Source organism: Rhinichthys klamathensis, unplaced genomic scaffold (assembly GCF_029890125.1).
Source record: "Rhinichthys klamathensis goyatoka isolate OS25496 unplaced genomic scaffold, OSU_Roscu_1.1 h1tg000087l_1, whole genome shotgun sequence".
Classification (NCBI taxonomy): domain Eukaryota; kingdom Metazoa; phylum Chordata; class Actinopteri; order Cypriniformes; family Leuciscidae; genus Rhinichthys; species Rhinichthys klamathensis.
This window is the reverse complement of record NW_026606627.1, coordinates 2,478,578-2,504,997: the sequence shown is the minus strand read 5'-3', so window position 1 is coordinate 2,504,997 and position 26,420 is coordinate 2,478,578. Positions and strand designations below refer to the sequence as shown.

General features: G+C 42.2%; 1 protein-coding gene across 2 annotated transcripts; it reads left to right on the top strand.

Moving 5' to 3' along the window:
- The first annotated feature begins 356 nt into the window (after positions 1-356).
- Positions 357-25,884, top strand: bves (blood vessel epicardial substance). 2 transcript variants are annotated; one of them, XM_056251650.1, is made up of 8 exons: positions 357-530; positions 1,421-1,637; positions 2,531-2,655; positions 4,188-4,375; positions 4,463-4,571; positions 6,901-7,068; positions 12,153-12,294; positions 24,354-25,884. In XM_056251650.1, the coding sequence occupies exons 2-8, from the start codon at positions 1,430-1,432 to the stop codon at positions 24,464-24,466; spliced, it is 1,053 nt and encodes a 350-aa protein (XP_056107625.1). In that variant the 5' UTR covers positions 357-530; positions 1,421-1,429; the 3' UTR covers positions 24,467-25,884. The 2 variants fall into 2 exon arrangements, with proteins under 2 accessions (XP_056107625.1, XP_056107626.1); XM_056251651.1 differs by lacking the exon at positions 24,354-25,884 and adding an exon at positions 20,012-20,043.
- The last annotated feature ends 536 nt before the right edge of the window (positions 25,885-26,420 follow it).

Genomic DNA, 26,420 nt, shown 5'->3' with positions numbered 1-26,420 from the left:
CCCCCAAAATGTCCTTGTTTTATTTATTTGTATGATCAGAAATCACAGTTAGAACATCACTAGAATCAGCTGTTCTGAAGGAGAAGTGTTGTGCCGTTGTAACGTGTCTGTGTTTGTGGGAACGCTGTGTTTGGATGGATGAGAGATTCACTTTCAGCATTTAGCTGAATATAAGCTCTCATATTAATTTCCTCTGTATTATCAGTACATCATCTATCGTCCGTCATATGAAACAGAACACTGTTATTGACCTGAGATTGTTCTGTTTCACTAGTTTTTTTTTTATTTTGCTTTACACACGAACTGTGCATTTCAGGAAACATATTAAACCTATTAAATAGTCTATTGAGGAAAAACAGACGCCCTCTAGCGGTGGAGTCGCGTGCACGCGCAGAGGAGTGGCCGCTTGGTTTGTGCCCATTTTAAGTCAATGCCTGTCATTGCGCTCCTCTCACACACACACACAATCTGTTATCTTCTACTGGACATTCCTCCAGACCGCGCACATTACAACTTCAACCTCAACTCCGGTGAGTAGGCAATACTGTGAATAATATCTATAATAATGTACTATAAAGTGCCATCTTCTTTTAACTGAAGCTGTGTGAGATTCACACGGAGAACAGCTGATACACGTGTGTGTGTTTCATTAGAAAGTTTACTGGAGGACACAGGACACTGACTGCATTGCTCGGTTGGCAAATCTCCAGGATAGTTCTGTTCGCGTTCTCGATTTATGACTTAAATTTTCAGTGTTTTCACGTCACTAATAATTGCGGAGCGCAGACTGACATTTATAGCATGTGTGTGTGTGTGTGCTATTCACGTAAGATAAATGTTGGTGAAGTTGAATCAATTTAGATCAAGCAACGAGAACAAATTAACATGAAACGCACACTCTTGTATAATATTCATTACTTCAATGAGCTCATTGTTTCTGCCTTAAATTATTACATTACTTAAATTAATAAATTTTTAGCTAACTGTGATGTGTACATTTCTGAAATGCATAACTTAGACAGTTTCCTCTGATAACAGATCACTGTAAATTGTAATGTAGACTCATGTATTTTCTGTAAAGCTGCTTTGAAATTATGTGTATTGTGAAAAGCGCGATACAAATAAATGAGAATTGAATTGAATAAAAATAGCAGATGCAACATAACCTCTACTGTAAGGAACCATTGTGGCGTGTTTTTTGCTTTATGAATGTGCCAGTGAATATATGTGTGTGTTATTCACGTAAGATAAATGTTTGCGAAGTTGAATCAATTTAGACAAAGCAACGAGAAACATTTGACATGAAATAAAATGTATGTTGTGTAGAATGCACCATAAAAGCTCTTCTGTAGGAACCATTCTGGCGTGTTTGTGCTTCATGCATGTGTGAGTTGTAACAGTTTCTGCATCTCCTCTTCAGCTCGAGAGAATGTCCGTGTCTCTGTCCTACACTTCATCTCCACTGCTCTCCAGCGTGCCCGCGCTCCCCGGTGACGCGAACGCCACGTCATGCCAGGACTGGGCCCAGTCTCATCACCTGCTGTTCCACCTGGCCCACCTGAGCCTCGGAGTGGGTCTGCTGATCCCCACCACCCTCACACTGCACATGATCCTGCTCAGACTGCTGCTGATCACGGGTACAGCGCGCGCGCCCGTGCACACAACTCACGACACCGCAGTTTCACCTGCGCGCGCCCGTGCATACGACCCTAGCCTACTTTCTGAAGTTAGAAGTAGAACATTGCATTTTATTAACATGAAAATAAAAAATGCCATTCAAATGCACTGAAACAATTTTATTATTTGGAAGTAAAATATAGTAAAAGGGATAGTTCACCCAAAAATGAAAATTAGCCCATGATTTACTCTCCCTCAAGTCATCCTAGCTGTATGATACAGATCCTCCTAAATATTACACAATGCACCTTTAATTTAAATTAATCGTGAACGGATAATCTTTAAATGTACTTTTAAAAACATGTGATAGTATAAGGTGAGATACACTAAACTTGTAACAATTCTGTTTTCAGTAATTGAAATAAACTGAAATAAAATAAAGAAAATATTAATATGAGAAATTAAGAAAATAGAAAGAAAGTTGAAATAGGTATACTACAATTACAAAAAATACAATTGTAATAATAAAGCTTTGAATAATTAAAAACAACTTAAAACTAATAAAATTGACAAAAGCACATTTAATCACACGAAAACAATAATAAATGTTTAGGCATGTCGTATCAGTTATAATTAAAAATAATATGAAAATCTGCAAAGAATATTTTAACATATTTATTTAATTTATTAACATTTTAAATATATAAATATTTTGAAAGTCTAAATGAATGAATTATGAGATGACTGAATTATGAGAAAGAAAAAAAGTATGTCCCTTCAATAATAAAAAAGTGTAATTCCTGGGCAAGCTTTGCAGTTTGATGGTGTTTGATCTGTGCACATGTGCAGCGGTGGAGGTGTTGCTCATGTGATCATGTTTGATGATGTTTGATCATGTGACCTCTGACCTCAGGCTGCTCTCTGCTCATCGCCTGGGCCGCGCTGTACAGATGCACACTGGATGTGATGGTGTGGAACGTGGTGTTCCTGCTGGTCAACTTCATGCACTTCTTCTTCCTGCTCTATAAACGCAGACCGGTGAGTTCAGCTGGACATCACTGATACACTCACGGCTTCTTTTATCGCCTCTTCATCCTGTCACGTCATACTTATTAATAAATGAGGTATTATTCGAAAGCTTAAACCCTCAGTATTCATCCTGTTAACACTGTTTTGAAATTGGACATTGTGTTGGAAACGGTACTTTAAAAGCTTTTAGTAGGCTCCACCCCCTAATGGGTGGAGTCATAATTCATATTACAAAATTGACTGCACTATCTATTTTATAATCAACTTTTTCTAATCTTGACAAAAAATGCTATTTTTGGAAAAGGTCTAGGTTCCATCTTTGGTGACTGTTTCGTGATAGAAGGGATATTGTGACAGAAATTGACTAATAAATCTAATGTGGTTATTGGCTGATGGATATTTTTGCTAAAGGGCCTCAATTTTCGTGACGTCAACTTCAAATTTGAATTTTTTGCCTTTCATTTTATAGAAATTTCAGGGTCCAAATTATTTAGTAAAATATAGAGAGTACTGGCACGTTAGTATTTTCACCCCCAAAAAACAAAAAAAGATTTATATATTTTGCTGTAGTGTGTCAGTAGGAAATATCAGTTTACATTACCAAACATTCCTTTTGCCATTAATTGTAATAAAGTATTAGCCTGGATGCCAGCCCGAACCCCGCCCACAACATTTTTTGGTCGGGAAGTTCGGTCTGGACTCGATCCATTGAGGAGTAATTATGATCGGTTCAGAATTAGTCGGGCCAATCAAATTGCCAGGGCGGGCTTTATACGATGATGGACAGATGATCTGCAGTTACGTAATCCTCACGTTATCAAAGAGCGCTTAACTGGTTTTCCTCAGAGACTGCAGCTGGAGAACTGAGATGTAGAGATTTCGCTATCGCGTCTGTTGTAGAAGAAATCGACAGCGCATTAATTTTAAAAGACGCACAGAGAACTGCAAACAAGGCATTTGTCGATCGGAAAGATGTGTTTGCCGTCCTTCCTACGGGATTCGGCAAAAGTTTATTTTATCAGCTGGCTCCGATGGTCACTAAGAAGATGGAACGCAATGAAAGCCCTGTGGTCGTTGTGGTTTCTCCTTTGGTCGCACTCATGGAGGACCAAGTAAAAGAAGCAACTCTCATTATTTTACTACTTCTTCCAGCGTGCGTGCAGTTGAGTTCTGTTGACAATATGCTATGCAACTATGGAGCTGGCTTACTGCGTTGCTCTGATTGGTTGTAGGTCTATCCAATTGAGTGCAGAGTTTTTTTTGTTTTTTCTGGTTCGGTTAAGACACGCCTCATAATCAAAGCCCTATGGAGCAGCATCAGACTCACATCTGACTAGAATATGAGTATGACGAAGTCAGGCTAATAAAGTATATGTACATTTCTGAAATGCATACCTTAGACAGCTTCCTCTGATAACAGATCACTGTAAACTGTAATGTGGACTCGTGCATTTTCTGTAAAGCTGCTTTGAAATGATGTGTATTGTGAAAAGCGCGATAGAAATAAATGTGAATTGAGTGTGTGTGCTGTTTAACTCCAGATTAAGATCGACCGGGAGCTGAAGTCAGTGTACAAGCGCATGTTCGAGCCGCTACACGTGCGAGAAGCTCTGTTTCAGAGACTCACCGGCCAGTTCTGCACCATCCAGACCCTGAAGAAGAGCCAGATCTACGCGGCCGAAGACAAGACATCCGTGGACGAGCGCCTCAGCATTCTCCTCAAGGGGAAGTGCGTGCGTTACGTCACTCAGAGTGCAGATCTCCTATAATACTGTGTGTTGCGTGACTTATGACCACGTTTCTGCACTGCACACAGGATGAAGGTTTCGTACCGCGGCCATTTCTTGCATAATATCTACACCAATGCCTTCATCGACTCTCCTGAGTTCAGGTCCACTCAGTTGAACAGGGGAGAGAGGTTTCAGGTAAGAGTGACATTTAAACATAATACCCATTGAATATGTGCTTCTTGTTATTACCAGTCAAACCAAAAATGATTCAGACACCAGATAACATTTTTGATATGTTTCACTAGTGTGTGCAGGACACTATAGTTCATTTATGTAAGTGAGGAGAGCAAAATAAAGTAAACATATTATACCCAATAACTCTTCATACAGTGACTACCAGTAACATTTATACACATTCGGGACCAGAAATGATTCCTCCACTTTGAGCTGATCATGTTTTTTTCTTCAGTGTGTTTTCTGTAATTGCTAATGCTCTTTTTACACACAGACTGAACAACATGAAGCATTGCTTGGTCACTGGTTGAGCTAAACTGGTATTATCTAATTGTGTTCTTAAATTTAACAGCTGACAGATATTCAACATAATTCATGTGTGAGAGTCTAACAGAAGGACGGACAAAACCAGTCAAATATCCACTGATCTGAGAACTCTGAGTTCTGCTCATATTTATCACCATTTCCTAAACTATAGCGAATAAACTGAGATAATGTGAGAACTGTTGAAGGTGTCTGAATAAATTTTGGTTTGACTGTATACACTCACCTAAATGATTATTAGGAACACCTGTTCAATTTCTCATTAATGCAATTATCTAATCAACCAATCACATGGCAGTTGCTTCAATGCATTTAGGGGTGTGGTCCTGGTCAAGACAATCTCCTGAACTCAAAACTGAATGTCAGAATGGGAAAGAAAGGTGATTTAAGCAATTTTGAGCGTGGCATGGTTGTTGGTGCCAGACGGGCCGGTCTGAGTATTTCACAATCTGCTCAGTTACTGGGATTTTCACACACAACCATGTATAGGGGTTACACAGAATGGTGTGAAAAGGGAAAAACATCCAGTATGCGGCAGTCCTGTGGGCGAAAATGCCTTGTTGATGCTAGAGGTCAGAGGAGAATTTGCAAGAGCTCACCAAAATTGGACAGTTGAAGACTGGAAAAATGTTGCCTGGTCTGATGAGTCTCGATTTCTGTTGAGACATTCAGATGGTAGAGTCAGAATTTGGCGTAAACAGAATGAGAACATGGATCCATCATGCCTTGTTACCACTGTGCAGGCTGGTGGTGGTGGTGTAATGGTGTGGGGGATGTTTTCTTGGCACACTTTAGGCCCCTTAGTGCCAATTGAGCATTGTTTAAATGCCACGGCCTACCTGAGCATTGTTTCTGACCATGTCCATCCCTTTATGGCCACCATGTACCCATCCTCTGATGGCTACTTCCAGCAGGATAATGCACCATGTCACAAAGCTCGAATAATTTCAAATTGGTTTCTTGAACATGACAATGAGTTCACTGCACTAAAATGGCCCCCACAGTCACCAGATCTCCACCCAATAGATCATCTTTGGGATGTGGTGGAACGGGAGCTTCGTGCCCTGAATGTGCATCCCACAAATCTCCATCAACTGCAAGATGCTATCCTATCAATATGGGCCAACATTTCTAAAGAATGCTTTCAGCACCTTGTTGAATCAATGCCGCGTAGAATTAAGGCGGTTCTGAAGGCGAAAGGGGGTCAAACACAGTATTAGTATGGTGTTCCTAATAATCATTTAGGTGAGTGTATATATACTATATGAAATATATGATAGATATATCATATTCCATAATACTGTAAAACAATCCAGAGAGCAACATAGTGTCGGCCCACATCTGGTATGCGTGGAGTCCACATGTCCCAGATGTGGGGAGACACTATATATATTCGTACAGATGCTGTAAGATAAAATTCCAGGACTTTTCAAGCACTACTTTTTTGGTTTTGTAGGACTACAATCAGAGATCTCACTTTTTAAATAATATTTTTATTATCTTTCAAATTCTAAAAAAAGGTAAATGGATAAATAAAAATAAACTAATAACAAAAAATGGTACAAATAAAGTGCAGCAGATGTAATAACAGTGGAAACTTTAACCATTGAGAGGATACTTTGATAAAGATATCGCTTTCTTATTCAAACTGATTGTTTTCCTCATGAATATATGATTGACCTGAAGAATGAAAGCTGTATCATATACTTGGGTTTTTATGAGCAATATCTATATCTATATCAGACGGGCTCCAGCATTAATATTGCATGAAAAGATTTGTTTATCAATAAAATTAAACACTAATTTCACATTTTCTTTCAATAATTCAAACACTTTTCAAGTACCTTTTTTATAAATATGTCTGTTTTAAAGGGTTTTCCGGGACTCCAATTTCAAAAAGTCAAATTCAAGCACGCTGTACCCTGTCATACACACTCTTTATACTGATCTGTGCCGGACTGTCCAGGTGACGATCACCGCTGAGGAGAACTGCAAGCTCCTGTGCTGGTCCAGGGAGCGTCTGACGTACTTCCTGGAGTCCGAGTCGTTCCTGAACGAGGTCTTCCGGTACCTCATCGGCAAAGACATCACCAACAAGCTCTACTCGCTCAACGACCCAACCCTGAGCGACAAGGTCAGGGCAGATCCAGTTACTCTCTACTGGTCAAACGTTTGGAATAATACAGATGTTTTTAAATATTTTTCTTTTTAAAGAGGTCTCTTCTGATTTATTTGATAAAAAAATACTGTAAAAATGTAAAAATATTATTATAATGTAAATCAGCTGTTTTCTATGTGAATATATAGTAAAGTGTAATTTATTCCTGTGATCAAAGCTGAATTTTCAGCTTTATTACTCCAGTCTTCAGTGTCACATGATCCTTCAGAAATCACTCTAATATGATGATTTGATGATAGAGAAACATTTATGAGTATTTTTCAGTGTTGAAAACAGTTTTATTCAGTAAGGATGCATTAAACTGATCAAAAGACATTTGTAATGTTAAAAAATATTTCTAAGATAAATTAAAGCAGCACTAGGTTACTTTTCAACCTTCATAATATATTTCCAAGTCTCTTGTGATGGTACATCGACTTACAATAGGTTGAATGACACGTCTGCCATAGCCTGACGGGGTCTGTAGCGTTTTTAATCGTACTTTTAAACTTCGGGTTTCGGGTAGTAACGGCGAACAAAGAGAACTACAAAATTCGACTGCTTTACGGCATATACGTCACTTCCACCACCACCCCCACTTCCTTAAAATCGGACGTGCGAGCCAAATGTTATAGTCATGGCCGAAGCAGCACAGAAAAACAAGAAAGCAAAGGTTTTATTGGAGCAAAGCAAAAAGAGAAAAAGAGAAAGTGATCGCGTTAAAGGCAGAACGAGGATCAACATTGGGCCAGCATTTTCTCGCTGGCGTGAGCTGAAGGAGGAGGAGGGGTGCCCGACCGATGCGGACTTGGCAAAAAAAAAAAATCAAATGAAAGCCTGTGTCTAAACGGCGTGCACAAGTTTGGTAGGGGCTACATTCTTGCAAGTAAATACATAAGATGTACAAAATCATATTTTAGGATACCTAACATGTCTGTGATATTTGTTTATTTGTCTTGCCTCAAGCTATAATGCAAATCGATTTGTAAAATTTGCAGATTCATTTATGGTAGCTTGATATTATAATATTGACGATATATGGTTATTATCAACCACTCAAACATTGCATTGAAGTATAGATCCAGTAAAACGGTAACCAATAGACTAGGCTACTATAATGACGCTGGCTTGTAAACGTGATCATCGCGATCATTTGTCGTTAGAAAAAAAATAAAACCCATTAAATTATATTCATATGACAAGCTGAAATATATGCCACTGTACCTCGGATGAAGACATTTCACACGCGACGCAAGCAGAACACCTGCATGTGACCTCCTCCTACAGTGTTCAGGGCTATCGTGGTTGTCAACAATTGCACGTGCATGTAGGATGACAGAGTTTACGACAGTAGTAGAGGTCTAGAGGACAATACTGTTTCCCAACTGTAGGGGGACCCCACCCCGAGAGCAAAAGTTCCCTGGTGTTACTTTAATGTATTATGTATGATTTCTGAAGGATCATGTGACACTGAAGACTGGAGTAATGATGCTGAAAATTGATCACAGAAATAAATGACATTTTACAATATATTAAAATGGACTTTGACTCTGATGATCTTAAATGCCCACTTATGTTCCTAAAATTATTTTTGTAGACGAATATAATCTGTGGCTACATACAAATTTTAATCTTATTAAAGCTGCAGTCCGTAGCTTTTTCCCTTTTTGTCGCCATCTCTGTTCGAAATCTGTAACTGCAGTGATTCGCGGAATTATCATCTTTACGTGGGTTGTAAATCGGCATGAAACAGCGCGGATGAACACAGTGCTTTGAGGCGAGTGCTGCTGTCAGTCACCGCGCTGTGTGGATATACTGTCATTCAGAATCACAGATTCACTTTTTGAAAGTTTGACCAACATAAGAATTTTCACCGGAAAATGTCTTCTGAACAAGTAAGTAACATCCATTTTTGTTCTGACCAACTAAGGGGGGAAAAGCATTCGACATGACAAGCTTCGTTAGATTTAATCAACGCGATTTACAGCAACCGTGCAAATCATAGCCTACTTTGTTCTCAAATTGTTCATGTTAACAACATCAGCATTGCGTGACTAACGTTATTTAATGTGTTTTATGATTACCTGTGTAGTTCAGAATTCATATTCTCCATAATAGCTAAACGAGAAAGGCACAACAAAGGAAACTCCATAACTGTGTGAATTAAGAAAACGTACTGTTACACGATTGAAATATTGAAATGTCTTACTTGTTCAGCAGAAAAAAGCCGTCTCTTCTTCCGTTTCGAACCCCTTCGGGAGTTCACGCACCTTTCAAAAGCCCCACCGATGTGTATCCTTGTGTTCGCATGAGACGGTTTCTTTCTCTTTCCACCTTAAATCCGAAGTACGAAGTCGTTTGGGTTTTATAACTGCTGAATCTCCAGTTGACACTGATGATTGTTGTTTGGATCTTTCTGGATGCCATAAGTTTAATTATGTAAAGTGCTGCGAGAAAAGCCTATCTCTACATCTCCTCACGCGCAGTATAGCCGGCTAGCCGAAACTCCTTCTTTATGTGTACGGGTGTGACGTCATGACGCAAAGACATGCTCGAATTTCCCGCGAAAACCCACCAGTACCACTGGAATTAAAATCATTATTACAAGCTAACCGTTTTGAATCTAGCTATGGCAAGCAGATAGTTTTGAACACTGGCTGAAGATGTTTTTTTTTTAAATAACTAATTTGGATTATTTTTAACTTAAAAAAGTTACGGACAGCAGCTTTAAAATGAGAATAGTGAAGGAAAACCAGTCTAATTGCTAAAAACATATAAAAAACAAAAACAGTCCAATATTTAAAAGCATGGATGCTTCTCATAAAGTTGGTTGAGGAAGTGCACAGATTGAGCTGGAATAAAGACAAAGAAGAATTTCAAATATAGTTTACTACATAAATCCATAACTTAGGTAACTACATAATTCCATACTTCCATATGTGTTATTTCACAATTTTAACAACTAAAATATGGAAAATAGTAATGAATGAGAACCAAACACTGACTGGTGATGTTCTTGTCTATTGTTTCAAGATGATTAACCACTTATTTGACTTCAGAGATTATGCAATTTATATATAAAGAAAAATTGGAGACACATTTTTTAAATGTTACTTGTTTCGGAACGTGCCGAGAACATTCTAAAGTAACGTTCCCAGAATGTTTGAAGAACGATGAAATGGAATTTTTCCTTAACGTTCACATAACCAAGAAAAAACTAGCGATGCACGATACAGTATATCGGCCACCATATCCGTATCCATTTTTAATGTTATCATTATCAGCCTGATAAGAAGATTCGGCCGATATATTAAAGCCAAATAAATAATGTATTATTTCCTTCAGCTGAGACGCTTCAGATGCACACTGTTCAACATGATGGTTTTGAATTGCTTGAAATATGATTAGAATCACTTCAAAAAAGGAAAATACAGTTCAGTGCAACATGTGCAGCGCAAGTCTGTCATATCAGATACATAACATTATAATGAGCACATCATTATAATTGTGTTTGGGACATGGCTTTTAATGGTGAGACATTTGTTTTTGTAATCAGGCTCTCAAAAATTATATAAAAATCTGTATTTAGATTATTGGCCAATATATCGGTTATCGGTAACGACCAAAATGTTCATATCGGTGCACTGCATCCCTAGAAAAACATTTTCAAAGAACTAATTTTCAGAGAACTTTCAGAAATAGCGTTTTCATAAAATGTTTTCAATGCATACTTGTTGTAGTGTCGGCCTAGATCCGGCATGCATGGAATCCACATTTGGATCTGGGCCGACACCATAGCCGTGTTTCCAGCGAAATTACCCGGAACAATTTGTCCTAGGAACTGTTTTTCCCCCAGACCTGTTGCTGTCTGCTTTTCCACCATGGTCTAAAGTACCTTGAAGATTAGGCAAATTAGTCCGGTGACATAGGACTGCGTGCTACTTTACAGTTCCCGCTGGATTTCATCCTCTGAATTTAAGCTTAATAAAGCCTGAACCTCGTCGTCGGTCCATCTGTCATATTTTTTAAAATCCATTATTAATTCGAATAGCAAACAACTGTTACTGCACGCGGCGCAACAGATTTAAAAAAATGGTGGTTGAAATAAAATTCTGCGTCGAGTCAACAAATCAAAATGCGGCATTAACTCAACCAATCAGCATGTTCAGCGCCCATGTCACAGTTATCGTCTGCACCATCCTGTCTTCGTCTTCACTACACTTCCCAGAATCCATCGTGTCTTCACACCTGAACTCACTCCCTCATTACACACCTGTTCATCGTCATCATCATCCGTGTCACCTGTCCTCACCTCGTTAGTGTTCATTTGTATCTGTATTTAGTTTCCCTCTGTTCAGTCAGTCCTTGTCGGTTCTCGTCAATGTTATGTAGTGTTAATGTTACTTTGTGTGTGTACCCTCTGCCCGTTTGCCTGCCTGTATCAGTTTGAGTTAGTAAATGTTTGAATTGGAGCCTTTTGACTCAGCCTGTCTTCATCTGCACCACACCTGTGACAGCCCAAGTCCCACTCCTGAAAGTTCCTGAACTTTGGAAAAGTACTACCAGAGAATGTCTAATAAGGGGAGAACTCTCAGTAAACTTCCGGCTTCTGAACTGGTTGCAGTTCCACTCTGGTTCCATATGAGGGCGCTCACAGGACGAGTGCAGAATGAATGGAGGTCTATGGAGCTATACCCCTCAAAATCCACTTTTCTCAGGATATAATTTTTTGTCTAGTAATTTGAATGTTGTATTCGAAATGAAATGCAAAGAAATTACACATTGTTGGGTGTTAGAGTCACTTATTTGCTTTAAAAAGTCTTTTAAAATGTCAATGACGTCATACACAGTCGGGCTCTGGTACTACCTTGTAAATATTTAACCGTAACTTCATTTAGACCCTGGTTCCTGCGGGTTAAACACACCGAGAACCAGCCCAAAGTCCCTAGTTCCTGGGGAAAGTTCCTGCGGTGGAAACGCGGCTCATGTTGCTGTCTGGATTCACTTGTGTGTGTGTGTGTGTGCTGGGATTAACTGAAGTGAAGCTGATTGTACCGTAGGCTGTGAAGAAGATGGACCGCCAGCCGAGCCTGTGCTCTCAGCTCTCCATGATGCAGATGAGGAACAGTATGGCGAGCACCAGCGACACCGACGACGTGCTCAACCAGATCCTGAGAGGCGGATCCACCGGATCCTCACTGCGTAAGTCTCCCGCGCTACAGAATCACCACTAGCACTAACCACTAGGGTTGGGAATCGAATACTTGAGGTCAGGAATTGGATACTTGTAATAAAATTACATTTTGGATTCCTCTTATCGATTCCTTTGTGAGCATTTCAATATGACTTTAAAAAATTCAAGCGTGATACGACTCGCTGTGTTCATGTGTATCATTATATTGGATCCGTGCAGCTCTTAAAGTGACAGCACTAATATTCCTGCCATCTCTATAATAACACTAATCACACAACAAAAGACAAAGAGAAAATTCACTCGTTTTTGACTGAATAACTTTTGTAACTATATTTATACTGTATATGTTATCTATAAAGTACAGTGTTATTTTACATTTGATTCCAGTTTCTACCTGAAAATCTTAAAACACTGTTTATTTCAATCGTATCTTTGTTCAGTTGTAACCTTTTTTTGCGATTGCAAATTTTTTACTTACTTTAATTACTGAGTGTTTAGTTGTCTTTAATAATGCTTGAAATGTATATTAGTTAGGCTAGTTGTTCTTCTATGGTATTTTTAAACCTCAGACAAGCGTTCCTTGTGTAAGTGTTCTTTAGCCTGTAGATTTTTGTTCATGATATTCAGCTACAATTAAATGTGTTGCAGTAAGAATAAATGTCAATGATATCAAAGATTTTTTTTTTATTACCTTATTGGAATCAAAATATTTAAAATTCAAACGATACCCAACCCTACTAACCCCTGTATGCCTTGACATCAGACCCTTCATGCCCACAAATGCTGATATACACCACAACACAAGTCTCTGTCATAAACTTCTCTAATGCTCATTCATCATGTCCAGCGGTTCCAGTGTGAGCTCACAGACACTGCACTTGTGGAACGGGCTACTTGCACTGAGCTGCGTCACACACTTCCCTTTTGATATAATACATATAAATTATTTCCGGTTATGTATATTTTCAATGTACTTGTAGTCATCGAGTTCAATAAACGCAAACTAAAAGGAGTGTCTGCAAGAAGAGTTTTAAAAAATCCATAACACTTTACTTGAAGGGGTGTGCATAAGACTGACATGACACCTTCATAATCATGACATGACACCTTCATAATGCAAATATGACATTGTTTGAGATGTCTTTGTTATGACAACTTAACATAAACCAATACATCATAACCTGTCAATGTCTTGGTAATGAGTTTAATGTAATGTTAACCCATAAAGCTAAGTGGTTTCTTAAGTTTGATAATTAATCTGCTATGTCATGTTTATGACATATTTATGACAGGTTGTGTTGTGTTGTCTTAGTAATGTCAAGTTGCCATTACCAAGACACTGACAGGTTATGATGTATTGGTTTATGTCAAGTTGTCATAACAAAGACATCCCAAACAATTTCATATTTGCATTAAAAATGACATAATTGAGCGAATGACACTTAATGACAGTTATCGTAAACATGCATAAACCCTCCTTCATATTCATGACATGTGTCATGTCATGATTATGAAGGTGTCATGTCAGTCTTATGCGCACCCCTTCAAGTAAAGTGTTACCAACATTTTTTGACATTTTCAGAGACGAGAAAATAGATATTCTGATGATTACTGTGTACAGAATACACCAAGCTGATCGTCTAAACTAGTGAAGAATCAGATCAGTATGAACATTTATTTATTTGTATTAAATATTTTAATCACTATTCTGTCATTTTTCATTGGTCAAAATACAAAATTGGTCATTAATATTCAAAGTAGTTGACTGTCATTCTCTACGCTGTGTGTGTTACTGTTCAAGATTAATTAAATATTACCATCGTTACATTTATTTAAGGCACGTACCGCGCATTAATTCATTCAACTATTTGAAAAGACTGGAATAAAAGCACCAGCGCACACGAGCAATCCTTTTTATTAGTCAAATTCATTAAAAAATGGAAATATGATCAGGAAAATTATTAATGAGAAGGCGAGCGCTGAACTGATGCAGGTTAGTGGGAAATATATTTATTATTCAGATTGCACAGTTGTAAAGAAAATATACTTATAGGAACATTTCAGCAGGCTCAAGATAATTCATGTTAATGCAGAGAACGTCTCGGTTACGTTACGTTAAGTCGAAATGAATAAAAAATAAATAAAACGGATTTCATAGGGCCCATCTGGGGTCTTCTTGGTGAGAAGAGCACCAGTTGACGAAGAGGTTCCACTCCAACGCGTAGGCATGACACGTGGACGATGCTCTTGCGGAACTGATGGTAGCCACCACCGCTGATGGTAGCCACCACCGCTGGTGGTAGGGTACTCAAACTTGCCTTGTCTTATCCAGGAGCCACACGTGGAGGTTCCAAAGATCAGGACGAGGGTGCCATAGGGTGCCTCGTCTCTGAGAAAGGGTCCTTCCTCAGAGGAAATGGCCAGGGAGGCGCTGTCGCAAAGGGTACAAGTTTGAAGAACCAGGTACGGCTGGACCAATAAGGCGAAACCAATATGACCTACTCCTCGTCCTCCCTGATCTTACACAGGGTCTGTGCAAGAAGGCTCACTGGGGTAAACTGGCTGTGCGCCAGTGCGTCCGTGCCGAGCGTGCCCTCGGACAGGGAGTAAAACAGGTCGCAATGGGACAAGTCGTGGGAGGCAAACAGGTCTATCTGTAGCTGATCCGACTGGGGATGGGAGTCACCATTATCCAGGAAGAGGCTATCTAGGTTTCCCGGAATATAATGGCTCGAAGCGACCTCAGATGCTTCTGACTCCATAAGAGGAGGTGACGGGCGAGTTGCGTTAAACGGCGAGAGCGTGGACCACCTTGTCGGAAGATGTACGCCACTGTTGCGGTATTGTTTGAGGCAAGGGCACAAGGAGACAGGGCTAGCCCGAATGGGAGAACCGCGTACTTGTATGTCCGCCTCTCGAAAACAAACCTAGGGAACGGTCTGTGTCGAGGAAGAAAGGAGACATGGAAGTAGGCGTCCTTCAGGTTGATCGCTGCAAACCAATCCTGTGGCCGCACACATTCGAAAATGCGTTTGGCCATGAGCATCTTGAACGGAAACCTTTTTAGAAGGGAGTGGTTTAAGACATGCAGGTCCAGGATTGGTCAAACCCACCGGTTTTCTTGGGTACAATGAGGTCGGGGCTGAAGAAGCTGGACTACATTTCGGCTGGAGGGGTGGTCTCGATTGTAACCTTCCCAGTAGGGTGACCTCCGTACGCATGACAGGGGCACTGCCACCCACCACGGTATAGTGGATTCCCCAGAGCGGGGAGGAGACCATGCAAACTGAATCGCAAAGCCGAGGCTGATGATTCTCGTGAGCCAGTGGGGCAGATTGGAAGCTTCAAAACTGAACCAGCGGGGTCATGTGAACCACAGACGTACCCACGATGGGGCAGCGAGGCAGAATGACTGGCCCAGACGTGGGAGGTGGAGTGTCCCGATGTGGGGGCACAATCATATGCCGAATCCTGACAGAGGAAGGCCAGGGAAGGACCAGCGTTCCACGGGGGCCTGCTCTGTCAGGGATCTAGCAACAGAGATGGGATGTCAGTTCTTTGGAGAAGAGGTTCTCCCCCGGCCCTCCACCGGGGGAAGGAGTGGCCCTGCAACCACTTCCTGAAAGAACTGCAACCCATGTCTGAACTGCCCGTAAATGGAGTGCCGCATCGCCTGGCGTTCAGCAGGCTGCGGGACTGGAATGGGCAGGGGCGCCTTCCCTTCGACCACCTGCGCGGCCCGGTGCTGCTGGGGCTGGGCGGGAGGGACCGGAAGTCCCAGGAGGGCGCGTTCAGTGGCAAGCGGACTGAGGTGTCTGAGCCGGCGTCTGGGTGGCAGCAGCTGGCCGCGGGGTCAGAACAAGTTTGGTAGCCTCAGTCTGCTTCTGGGCAGCCGAGAACTGTTGGGCAGCCGCGCCGCCGAAGAGGCCAGCCTGGGATATGGGGGAGTTGAGGAAGCAGGTTCGCTTAGCCTCGCGCAAATCAACCAGGTTAAGCCAGAGATGTCTGACCACGCATGTGGACATCACCTGACTCAGGGAGCGTGCGGTCACCTTCGTCACTCGTAGAGCGAGTTCGGTGGTGGCAGGCCGCTCTTGGATGAGCCCTGAATCAGCCCTACCCTCGTGCATGTCATTGAGCACCCTGAAAGATGGCAATAACATGCAGTGAGGCGGCAGCCTGCCCCGCAGCTCTATTGGAAATGAATGTCTGTGACGGCGGCGGAGGATGTGGGCGCGTAGGTAGGATCGGACGGTTCGGGGGGCCAGGTGACGCTCGCCCCTTCCAGTCTTCGAGCCGACCTTCGCCCCGCCCGAAAAACACCCTTACCGGTTGCGGCTTCGACTCAGCGGCCACACACCCCCCTCTTTTCCCCACGGAGGAGGGTTCCGCACACGCCCTATGAGCGGCCGCGCCGTCCTTGAGCCCCCGGGGCCCGAGCGGAGCGAGACCCGTGTGTAGGAAGCCAGCGTGTCACGGTTCTCCTTCCCAGGATTTCTTACCTGGTTGATCCTGCCAGTAGCATATGCTTGTCTCAAAGATTAAGCCATGCAGGTCTAAGTGCACACGGTCGGTAAAGTGAAACTGCACATGGCTCATTAAATCAGTTATGGTTTTATTTTTATTTTTAAAAAAAATTTTAACCTTTATTTAACCAGGAAAATCCCGTTGAGATTACTAATCTCTTTTTCAAGGGAGTCCTGGCCAAGACAGCGGCACAGATCACAACAATTCAGTACATTACAGACAATTTCATAACAATTTCATAAGACTATTTAAAAACATTCACAAACCATAGATTTCTTTTCCAAACTTTTGAGCAAAAGTTTAAACTGGCCTATTGAAACCAGTTCCTTTAATTTCCAGAAATTTTGTAAGTTGTTCCATGTTGTGGGGGCAGAATAGTGAAATGCCACCTTACCCGCTTCAGTGCGGACACTTGGTAGAGACATTAGCAGTAAGTCTTGTGAACGTAAAGAATACAGTCCAGCCCCTTTTGGTTGAATATATTCACACAGATATGAGGGGAGCAGACGCAGAATACCCTTATAAATAAACATATACCAAATCAGTTATGGTTCCTTTGATTGCTCCACCCACTACTTGGATAACTGTGGCAATTCCAGAGCTAATACATGCAAACGAGCGCCAACCCGTCTCCCCCCGAGGTGGTCGAGGACGCGTGCATTTATCAGATCCAAAACACATCTGGGTGCGGCTCCAGCCGCCCTGGCCGCTTTGGTGACTCTAGATAACCTTGGGCCGATCGCGCGCCCTCCACGACGGCGACGACTCGTTCGAATGTCTGCCCTATCAACTTTTGATGGTACATTCGGCGCCTATCATGGTGACCACGGGTAACGGGGAATCAGGGTTCGATTCCGGAGAGGGAGCCTTAGAAACGGCTACCACATCCAAGGAAGGCAGCAGGCGCGCAAATGACTCATTTCCGACATGGACAGGTAGTGACGAAAAATAACAATGCAGGTCTCTTTCGAGGTCCTGTAATTGGAATGAGCGTATCCTAAACCCATGGGCGAGGACCCATTGGAGGGCAAGTCTGGTGCCAGCAGCCGCGGTAATTCCAGCTCCAATAGCATATACTAAAGTTGTTGCAGATAAAAGCTCGTAGTTGGATCTCGGGAGCGGGCCGGCGGTCCGCCGCGAGGCGAGCCACCGCCTGACCCGGACCCCTGCCTCACGGCGCCCCCCGGATGCCCTTAACTGGGTGTCTCGTCCTCGGGGCCCAAAGCGTTTACTTTGAAATAATTTGAGTGTTCAAAGCAGGCCGCCCATCGCCGCTGAATACCGCAGCTATGAATAATGGAATAGGACTCCGGTTCTATTTTGTGGGTTTCTGGAACCCGGGGCCATGATTGACAGGGACGACCGGAGGCATTCGTATTGCGCCGCTAGAGGTGAAATTCTTGAACCGGCGCAAGACGGTCGAGAGCGAAAGCATTTGCCAAGAATGTTTTCCTTAATCAAGAACGAAAGTCAGAGGTTCGCAGACGATCAGATACCGTCGTAGTTCCGACCGTAAATGATGCCGACCCGTGATCCGGCGGCGTTATTCCCATGACCCGCCGGGCAGCGTGCGGGAAACCACAAGTTTTTGGGTTCCGTGGGGAGTATGGTTGCAAAGCTGAAACTTAAAGTAATTGACGGAAGAGCACCACCAGGAGTGGAGCCTGCAGCCTAATTTGACTCAACATGGGAAAGCTCACCCGGCCCGGACACGGGAAGGCTTGACAGATTGATAGCTCTTTCTCGATTCTGTGGGTGGTGGTGCATGGCCGTTCTTAGTTGGTGGAGCGTTTTATCTGGTTCATTCCGATAACGAACGTCATGCTAACTAGATACACGGCCCGAGTGGTCGGCGTCCAACTTCTTAGAGGGACAAGTGGCGTTCAGCCACGTGAGATGGAGCAATAACAGGTCTGTGATGCCCTTAGATGTCCGGGGCTGCACGCGCGCCACAATGGGCGGATCAGCGTGTGCCTACTCTGCGCCGAGAGGTGCGTGTAACCCGCTGAACCCTGCTCGTGATCGGGACTGGGGATTGAAACTGTTTCCCATCAACGAGGAATTCCCAGTAAGCGCAGGTCATAAGCTTGCGTTGATTAAGTCCCTGCCCTTTGTACACACTGCCCGTCGCTACTACCGATTGGGTGGTTTATTGGATCGGCCCCGCCGGAGCTTCTCGCTGGGTTCTGGTGGAGCGTCGAGAAGGCGATCAAACTTGACCATCTAGAGATAGTAAAAGTCATAACAAGTTTTCCGTAGGTGAACCTGCGGAAGGATCATTACAGGTCTCCGGGCCTAGCCATCCCAGGAATGAAAATCAAATGCCTCGGGTCCGCTCCAGAAACCCGCTTCGGTGAAAAACAATTGAAATGGCGAGAGTTGCAACCCTGACGGGTATCCGTAGGCTCCGGACCCCCCCTTCACCCGGGGGAGAAGGGGACAGTGGGTTTAAAGCTCTATAGGTCTTTGCCACCGGAGTAGACAAACAACCTACAGGCATTGGAGGGGTGCTTAGGGTTGCCACGCCAGGTGGAGGCACTGTGGGGACACAGATGTGTTGCCACAGAACATTCCACGGAGGGAACCCCAGTGTACCCTTGTCCGCGGCCTCTGCGAGGGCAGAGGAGGAGGAAGAGGCCGCTGAGCAGTCGCGAAAAGTCAAAGGAGACTCCCGCGATCTCATGACCTCTTCATGCACGTCCGGGTAGAAAAGATTTGGGTTTGCCTCCCCCAAAAACCAATCATCAGCCTTTAAGTGCTCGGGACATGGCGGATGGTTCCACACAAGCCCGATACTCGCGGCGTTAACAAATGTTTGTGACATTTAGAAAATGTAGTATTGAATACATGAATAGTTCAACAAAAATACACAAAATCTGTCATTTCTTACTCATCCTCATGTTTTTCCAAACAGGTATGCAGAAAAAAAGACATGTATATTTAGAATATTCAATACGCATCTCCTTTTCATATAAAAATGGAATACAAAATATGATATACACTGTATACGAATGATTGTAATTTTAACGGTAAAAGACTGTAAACGTGCTGACTGCTGTTACCGGACACTCGTGAGATGTATGAGTATAATGCAGGAGTAGTTGTGCAAGTAGTCCAGTGCATGCGCACAGGTGTGATGTCAGTGTGTGTGTACCCCTGTGCTGTGTGAACTCTGACGTCTCTCCTGTTCTCCTCTAGCTGTGACCTCAGATCGGGCCTGATGATGGGCTGTAAGATGCTTTCTTTTTATATCTCACTGTCTTTCTCTTCCTCAACCCCAACAAAAAATGACCCAATTGTCATTTTGAAACATAACCAGAACGTAGATTAACTCATTTCTCGTGCTCAGAACATATGAAGGTAAATTAGTAGCAAAACTCGAGAGCACGTAGATGTGAATTTGAGAACTTGTACAATTAATATTCGTACGTGTACGCGAACATTTACACTCAAAGGTCCGATGTGAAAACCTGTAAAATAAAAATCTGAAGTTGAATGTTGAAATTCAACATTCAACTTTCAACACAAACACAAATTCAACTTTCAACACAAACACAAACTTTCAACATTCAACACAAATTCACCCCCCGCTCCCGCCCCCTTTTCTCTCTCGCCGCCACTGAGTTACAAGTGCACAAATCAGTTTTGCACCTCATATATCGCGAAAAGAGTAGCAAAAGTCAAGGCGCGAAATTTGAACTTGCAGTGACAGTTCAAGTGCTAATTTGAGGTTGTACTGAGAATTTGAATGTTAGAAGAAGTGCAAATTTGTATTTCAAGTTTGTGTCTGTCGTTGTATCTTTTTGAATGGCATTTTACACATTTGTGACTACTTGTCTGCAGCTTCAGATTCAGAATACAGGTTTGTGACTATTGTCTGCGAGTGCAAATTTCAACATTCAACTTCAGATTTTTATTTTACAGGTTTTCACATTGGAGCTGTGAGTGTAAATGTTCACATACAAGAACGAATATTTATTGTACAAGTTCTCAAATTCACATCTACGTGCTCTCGAGTATTGCTACTCTTTTACCTTCATAAGAACACGTGAATTCTGATAACCAGACCTGTTATGAAGTTAACCTTTAACACACGGCACACTGCATTTGATGAGTTTTCCCAATAACATCACGCCGTACAGTTTTCACTGAGTTCATCATGATATAATGAGCACTGCACTGTACACTCACTGGCCACTTTATTAGGTACACTTTGTTAGTAGCGGGTCGGACCCACTTTCGCCTTCAGAACTGAGGCCTTGTCCACACTATTGAGTGTCCGTTTGAAACGCATCTTTTCCTCTCCGGTCTGGCCTTCCGTCACACTGAGACGGCGTCTTTATTAATGAAAATCAAGCTTTTTGAAAACGCTATACATTTTAAAACGGTGTTTTCGTGTTGTAGTGTGGACTGTGAAAACTGAGGTATTTAAAAAACATGATGGTCATGTGACTAATTCTGCTTCCTTTAATTCAAATTCAAATTGTAATTCTAGATCCTGTTTTTGACATCAATTTAAATTCAAGAATTGAATTGGAATTCAGGAGTCATTCTCAATTCAATTCTGAATTGTTCACAAGCCAGGGCTGCGTTCAGCGCCGACAAAACGTTGCAGAACGTTTTTCAAACAGAAACGGTGATGCGTTGAACGCACTGTTGTGATGACGCAAGAGTTGCAACTACGGCAGCTGAGAAGGCTTTTTGTGTTCTTTGTGAAGAATTTTCGGAGCCTGATGAAGTCGGTATAAATATGTTTAATACTACAAAATATGCCCGATGTTACAGTTACTGCACTTGCCGCCCAGAACACAAGAGAACATCCCAATCGAGTGAAGGGATTTGTGGAAACTGAAATGGAAGCACATCTTACCTAATAAAGACTAAAACACATCTATTTAGCCCCACATTCTTGTTGTTCATAATGTTTTATTAATACCCTGTATTTTCTTTCTCATTTTTAGGAAAAGCACTTTACATGCATTGTTTATTTCTATACCAAATGCCACACACTTGCAATGAAGCTAAAAATATAAACAACTACATCATTATGTTGATATCCTATATTTTTACAATAATACTTGTGACAAACATGTCTTCTGATATCCTTAGTTGTTGCGTATGGAACACATTTGTAAATTACTTCCATTGTGCGAGTTCTCTTTAATACCGTGTGCTTTATATACATGTTGCTGCTGATTGGACTGCAGTTCTGACACGCCCACCAAACAAGAGAAAACACATCTCAAACCCCGTTGCACACGGTGCACCCCGTTTCCAGGAAACATGACGTTCAACCCGGAAACCGTAGCAAAACGTTGCGCACCGTTGTGATCTTGAACATGCCCCTGGTGTTTACTCATGATGGGGGAGGAGAGAAAGAGTGAGCCTATCAGCAGTAGGGGGCATGTCCACTCATGATGGGAGAGAGAGAGAGTGAGCCAATCAGCAGTAGTGGCGTGTCCACTCATGATGGGGGAAGAGAGAGAGAGAGAGCCAATCAGCAGTAGGGGCGTGTCCACTCATGATGGGGGAGGAGAGAGAGAGTGAGCCAATCAGCAGTAGTGGCGTGTCCACTCATGATGGGGGAAGAGAGAGAGAGAGAGCCAATCAGCAGTAGGGGGCGTGTCCACTCATGACAGGGGAGGAGAATGAGCCAATCAGCAGTAGGGGCGTGTCCACTCATGATGGGGGAAGAGAGAGAGCCAATCAGCAGTAGGGGCGTGTCCACTCATGATGGGGGAGGAGAGAGAGAGTGAGCCAATCAGCAGTAGGGGCGTGTCCACTCATGATGGGGGAGGAGAGAAAGAGTGAGCCAATCAGCAGTAGGGGGCATGTCCACTCATGATGGGGGAGGAGAGAGAGTAAGCCAATCAGCAGTAGGGGGCACGTCCACTCATGATGGGGGAGGAGAGAGAGAGAGTGAGCCTATCAGCAGTAGGGGGCGTGTCCACTCATGATGGGGGAGGAGAGAGAGAGAGTGAGCCTATCAGCAGTAGGGGGCGTGTCCACTCATGATGGGGGATTAGAGAGTGAGCCTATCAGCAGTAGGGGGCGTGTCCACTCATGATGGGGGAGGAGAGAGAGCCAATGATCAGTAGGGGGCGTGTCCACTCATGATGGGGGAGGGGAGAGAGAGACAATCAGCAGTAGGAGGCGTGTCCACTCATGATGGAGGAGGAGAGAGAGAGTGAGCCAATCATCAGTAGGGGGCGTGTCCACTCATGATGGGGGAGGGGAGAGAGAGACAATCAGCAGTAGGAGGCGTGTCCACTCATGATGGAGGAGGAGAGAGAGAGTGAGCCTATCAGCAGTAGGGGGCGTGTCCACTCATGATGGGGGAGGGGAGATAGAGCCAATCAGCAGTAGGAGGCGTGTCCACTCATGATGGAGGAGGAGAGTGAGCCTATCAGCAGTAGGGGGCGTGTCCACTCATGATGGGGGAGGAGGGAAAGTGAGCCAATCAGCAGTAGGGGGCATGTCCACTCATGATGGGGGAGGAGAGAGAGTGAGCCAATCAGCAGTAGGGGGCATGTCCACTCATGATGGGGGAGGAGAGAGAGTGAGCCAATCGCGGGCTCCAGCATTAATTTGTGTGAAAAGATAGTTTTATCAATAAATTTAAAATAAATAAATAGTACTTTTCAAGTACTTCTTCATAAAAATGGCTGTTTTCAAGGGTTTTCCAAGACTTCAATTTCCAAAAGTCAAATTCAAGCACTTTAATCACCTTGTACGAACCCAAAGCATCGTTACCCAAGTTCTGTCGTTACGACTGTAGTTTAACGTCTCCTGAAACCACAGTTCCAACGAACATTCGCAAAAAGCATCGCAAACTTGCATGGCTGGAACTACAGCTCTCGAACAATATCTTTCTTTATTATCTTTTAAATTCTAAATAAAAGAAAAGTTTAAGATTATGAAAGGGGTGTGTAAACTAATGCACTCTGAAAGCATGCGTTTCAGACATTATTAATAAAGGTCACTATTAAAACACTGCCAGGGTCACACTGGACTTTGGGCATGCAGAATTTCTTCAGACACTCCAACGGTCCAGTGAACCATAAATTCAACATATAATAAATAATAATTAAAAAACAAAATACTATCTTCTCCACTCCTGCAATGCAATGCTATGAATCTGCAGGTCAGCGTTCTGCGATCGCCCGCGTTCACATACGTATAAATGGAAGTCAACAGAACCAGAAGTGTGATATAACATGCACAGAGTGTGTTTAACAGAGTTGTCATTTTATTGTTTGAGTGATTTTATTCACATTACTGTGATGATATTGTTGAGCTGTGGAAACAGTTAATACCCTTAATACATCGAATGATACATTTTGCCTCCATATGACTTTATAAAACATTACACTTGAATCTTAATATGTAACAAGATACTGTTATTATGAAATAACGTTGCACATTGACAACAAGTGTTGTTTCTCTCTCTCTCTCTCTCTCTCTCTCTCTCTCTCTCTCTCTCTCTCTCTCTCTCTCTCTCTCTCTCTCTCTCTCTCTCTCTCTCTCTCTCTCTCTACAGAGAAAAATCCTCTGCCAAAAGGATCCACGACTATGAAGCCAATAGAAGAAGGAATGGAAGATGATGTTTTCGAGTCTGAGTCCCTCAACACTCGCCCGAGAGAAGACGTGTGACGCGCTTCATCACCTCACGCTTCACTGTACGCTCTATAGAAATGAATGGAAAATGCATTGAAAAGAAAAATAATTCAGGCTCACGATCAGATTACACTCTTCTGGATAGAGATCCTGATCAAATGAGAGTTGTTTTAGTATTACAGAATTAACATTGGATACTAACACATTTAATATAATATAGTCCTGAGCATTTTAAATGAAACTGCTGTCAGATATATTTTGACAACATTTTGGAGAACTGAAATATCTTTACAATTTTTAAAGCAGACCTATTTTGCCCTTTTACAAAGTCTTGATGTTGTTTCAGGCTCTACTAGAACAGGTTTTCCTGCTTGAATGTTGATTATTTCCTCATATTCTCCATTTTTGCAGCTCCTCTCTTCCCAGTCTGTCAGTAACGCTCTGTTTACTTCCTGTCTCTATGAAGCCCCTCCTCCTGAAAAGCACACTGTGCTCTGATTGGTGGGCTAGATCGGTGTGTTGTGATTGGTCGAGTGTGTTTGGGAAATGTCCCACCCCTTACCAAAAGTGCCAGTTTAACACACTACTAACTAACTCAACTAGGCCCCGCCCCTTTATTCTGCTTATGAATTATTGTAATGAGGAATATTGTGACGTGTTCGTTCCCGGAAGAAACTCAAGACTACAGTAGAGGCGTTTCAGGAGTTCAGGAACACTGACACTGATATAGAGAAGAACTGGAGCTTTTCATGATCAAACAGCAACATTACACACTAAACACAGATGGGAACAGCAGAATAGTGCTCTATTAAATTATTTAGAACAGGATTTAGGAAAAAATATATTTGCTGAGACAGTGAGTTAACTACAATATGCTAATTGTGTGATTAAATGTGGGGGAGCAGAACTACAAGCTTTTCCTCTTAATAAATGTATCAGGTTTTCGTACGGGAGCTTATTCAGTGAAATAATGGATTAGATGCAGCTTTACAGGGGTGGTAAAGAACCAGGCAACAACTAACGTTTTTTTAAACTTTCTAAAAGATTATTGCAAGGCATTGCTGTACTAATGTACACGTGGAACTCAACAGTGTTGACTCCTTCCATCAGTAAGATTTACATTTCTCTGAAACAGTTTTCATGCACATATATCATGTCATGTTTTCTTGTGTGATGTGTTAACAGTCAATATTATGTTCAAATTAATTGTATTAAGACACTTTAGCAAATATGTGGATTTTCTCACAGCAGTTTAAATTAGTGCATTTGAATTTATCGTATAATGAACTATATGAAGAATGGGTCACATAGGGTTAAGCAATGATGAAGTGTTGCATAGGTTTTATTGAATGTCTGGTTTGAAGCTTTTTCTGTGATAATTGTAATGTGACGTGTGTGTTGTTAAAGTCATACAGATTCGTGAAAACACTTTTTTAAATTAAAGTTTGACACTATGGACAATAATTCAAAGAAACACTGCTTATATATTCAAGCAGAAGATGATTTATTGTTAATTGTTCTCATTTTAAGAAAATTATAGTAGCCTATTGTTTCTGATTCCTACTGATGAACATCAGATATACTGTAATAATTCCCGTGTACACTGTGCTGTCAAAATAATTACCTTATAGAAAATATGATGCCTCGCACACCTGAATAATTCATAGATGCGTCGGATAAAAGTCCAATATGAACTCGAAAAATGTATTAATCTCACACACTATTCACACTTACATCATATCAAAATATTATTAGCTTAGCCCTTCCTCAGGCTTAGTGCACAAGGACGGTTGATTGACCGGAACAGTGCTAAGATGATAACATTTTGCAATGTTAAAGTCGTTGCGAAAGGAAAGTTGAGCTTGTCTTTTCTCCTCTATTGTGACGTATAGAGGGTTTTCACTACGCGTCATCAATCCTGATGTCGGCCATTTTGGAGGCACTGAACGTAAACAATGCCACTGAACTGAACGGACAGCAAATTTGGCTG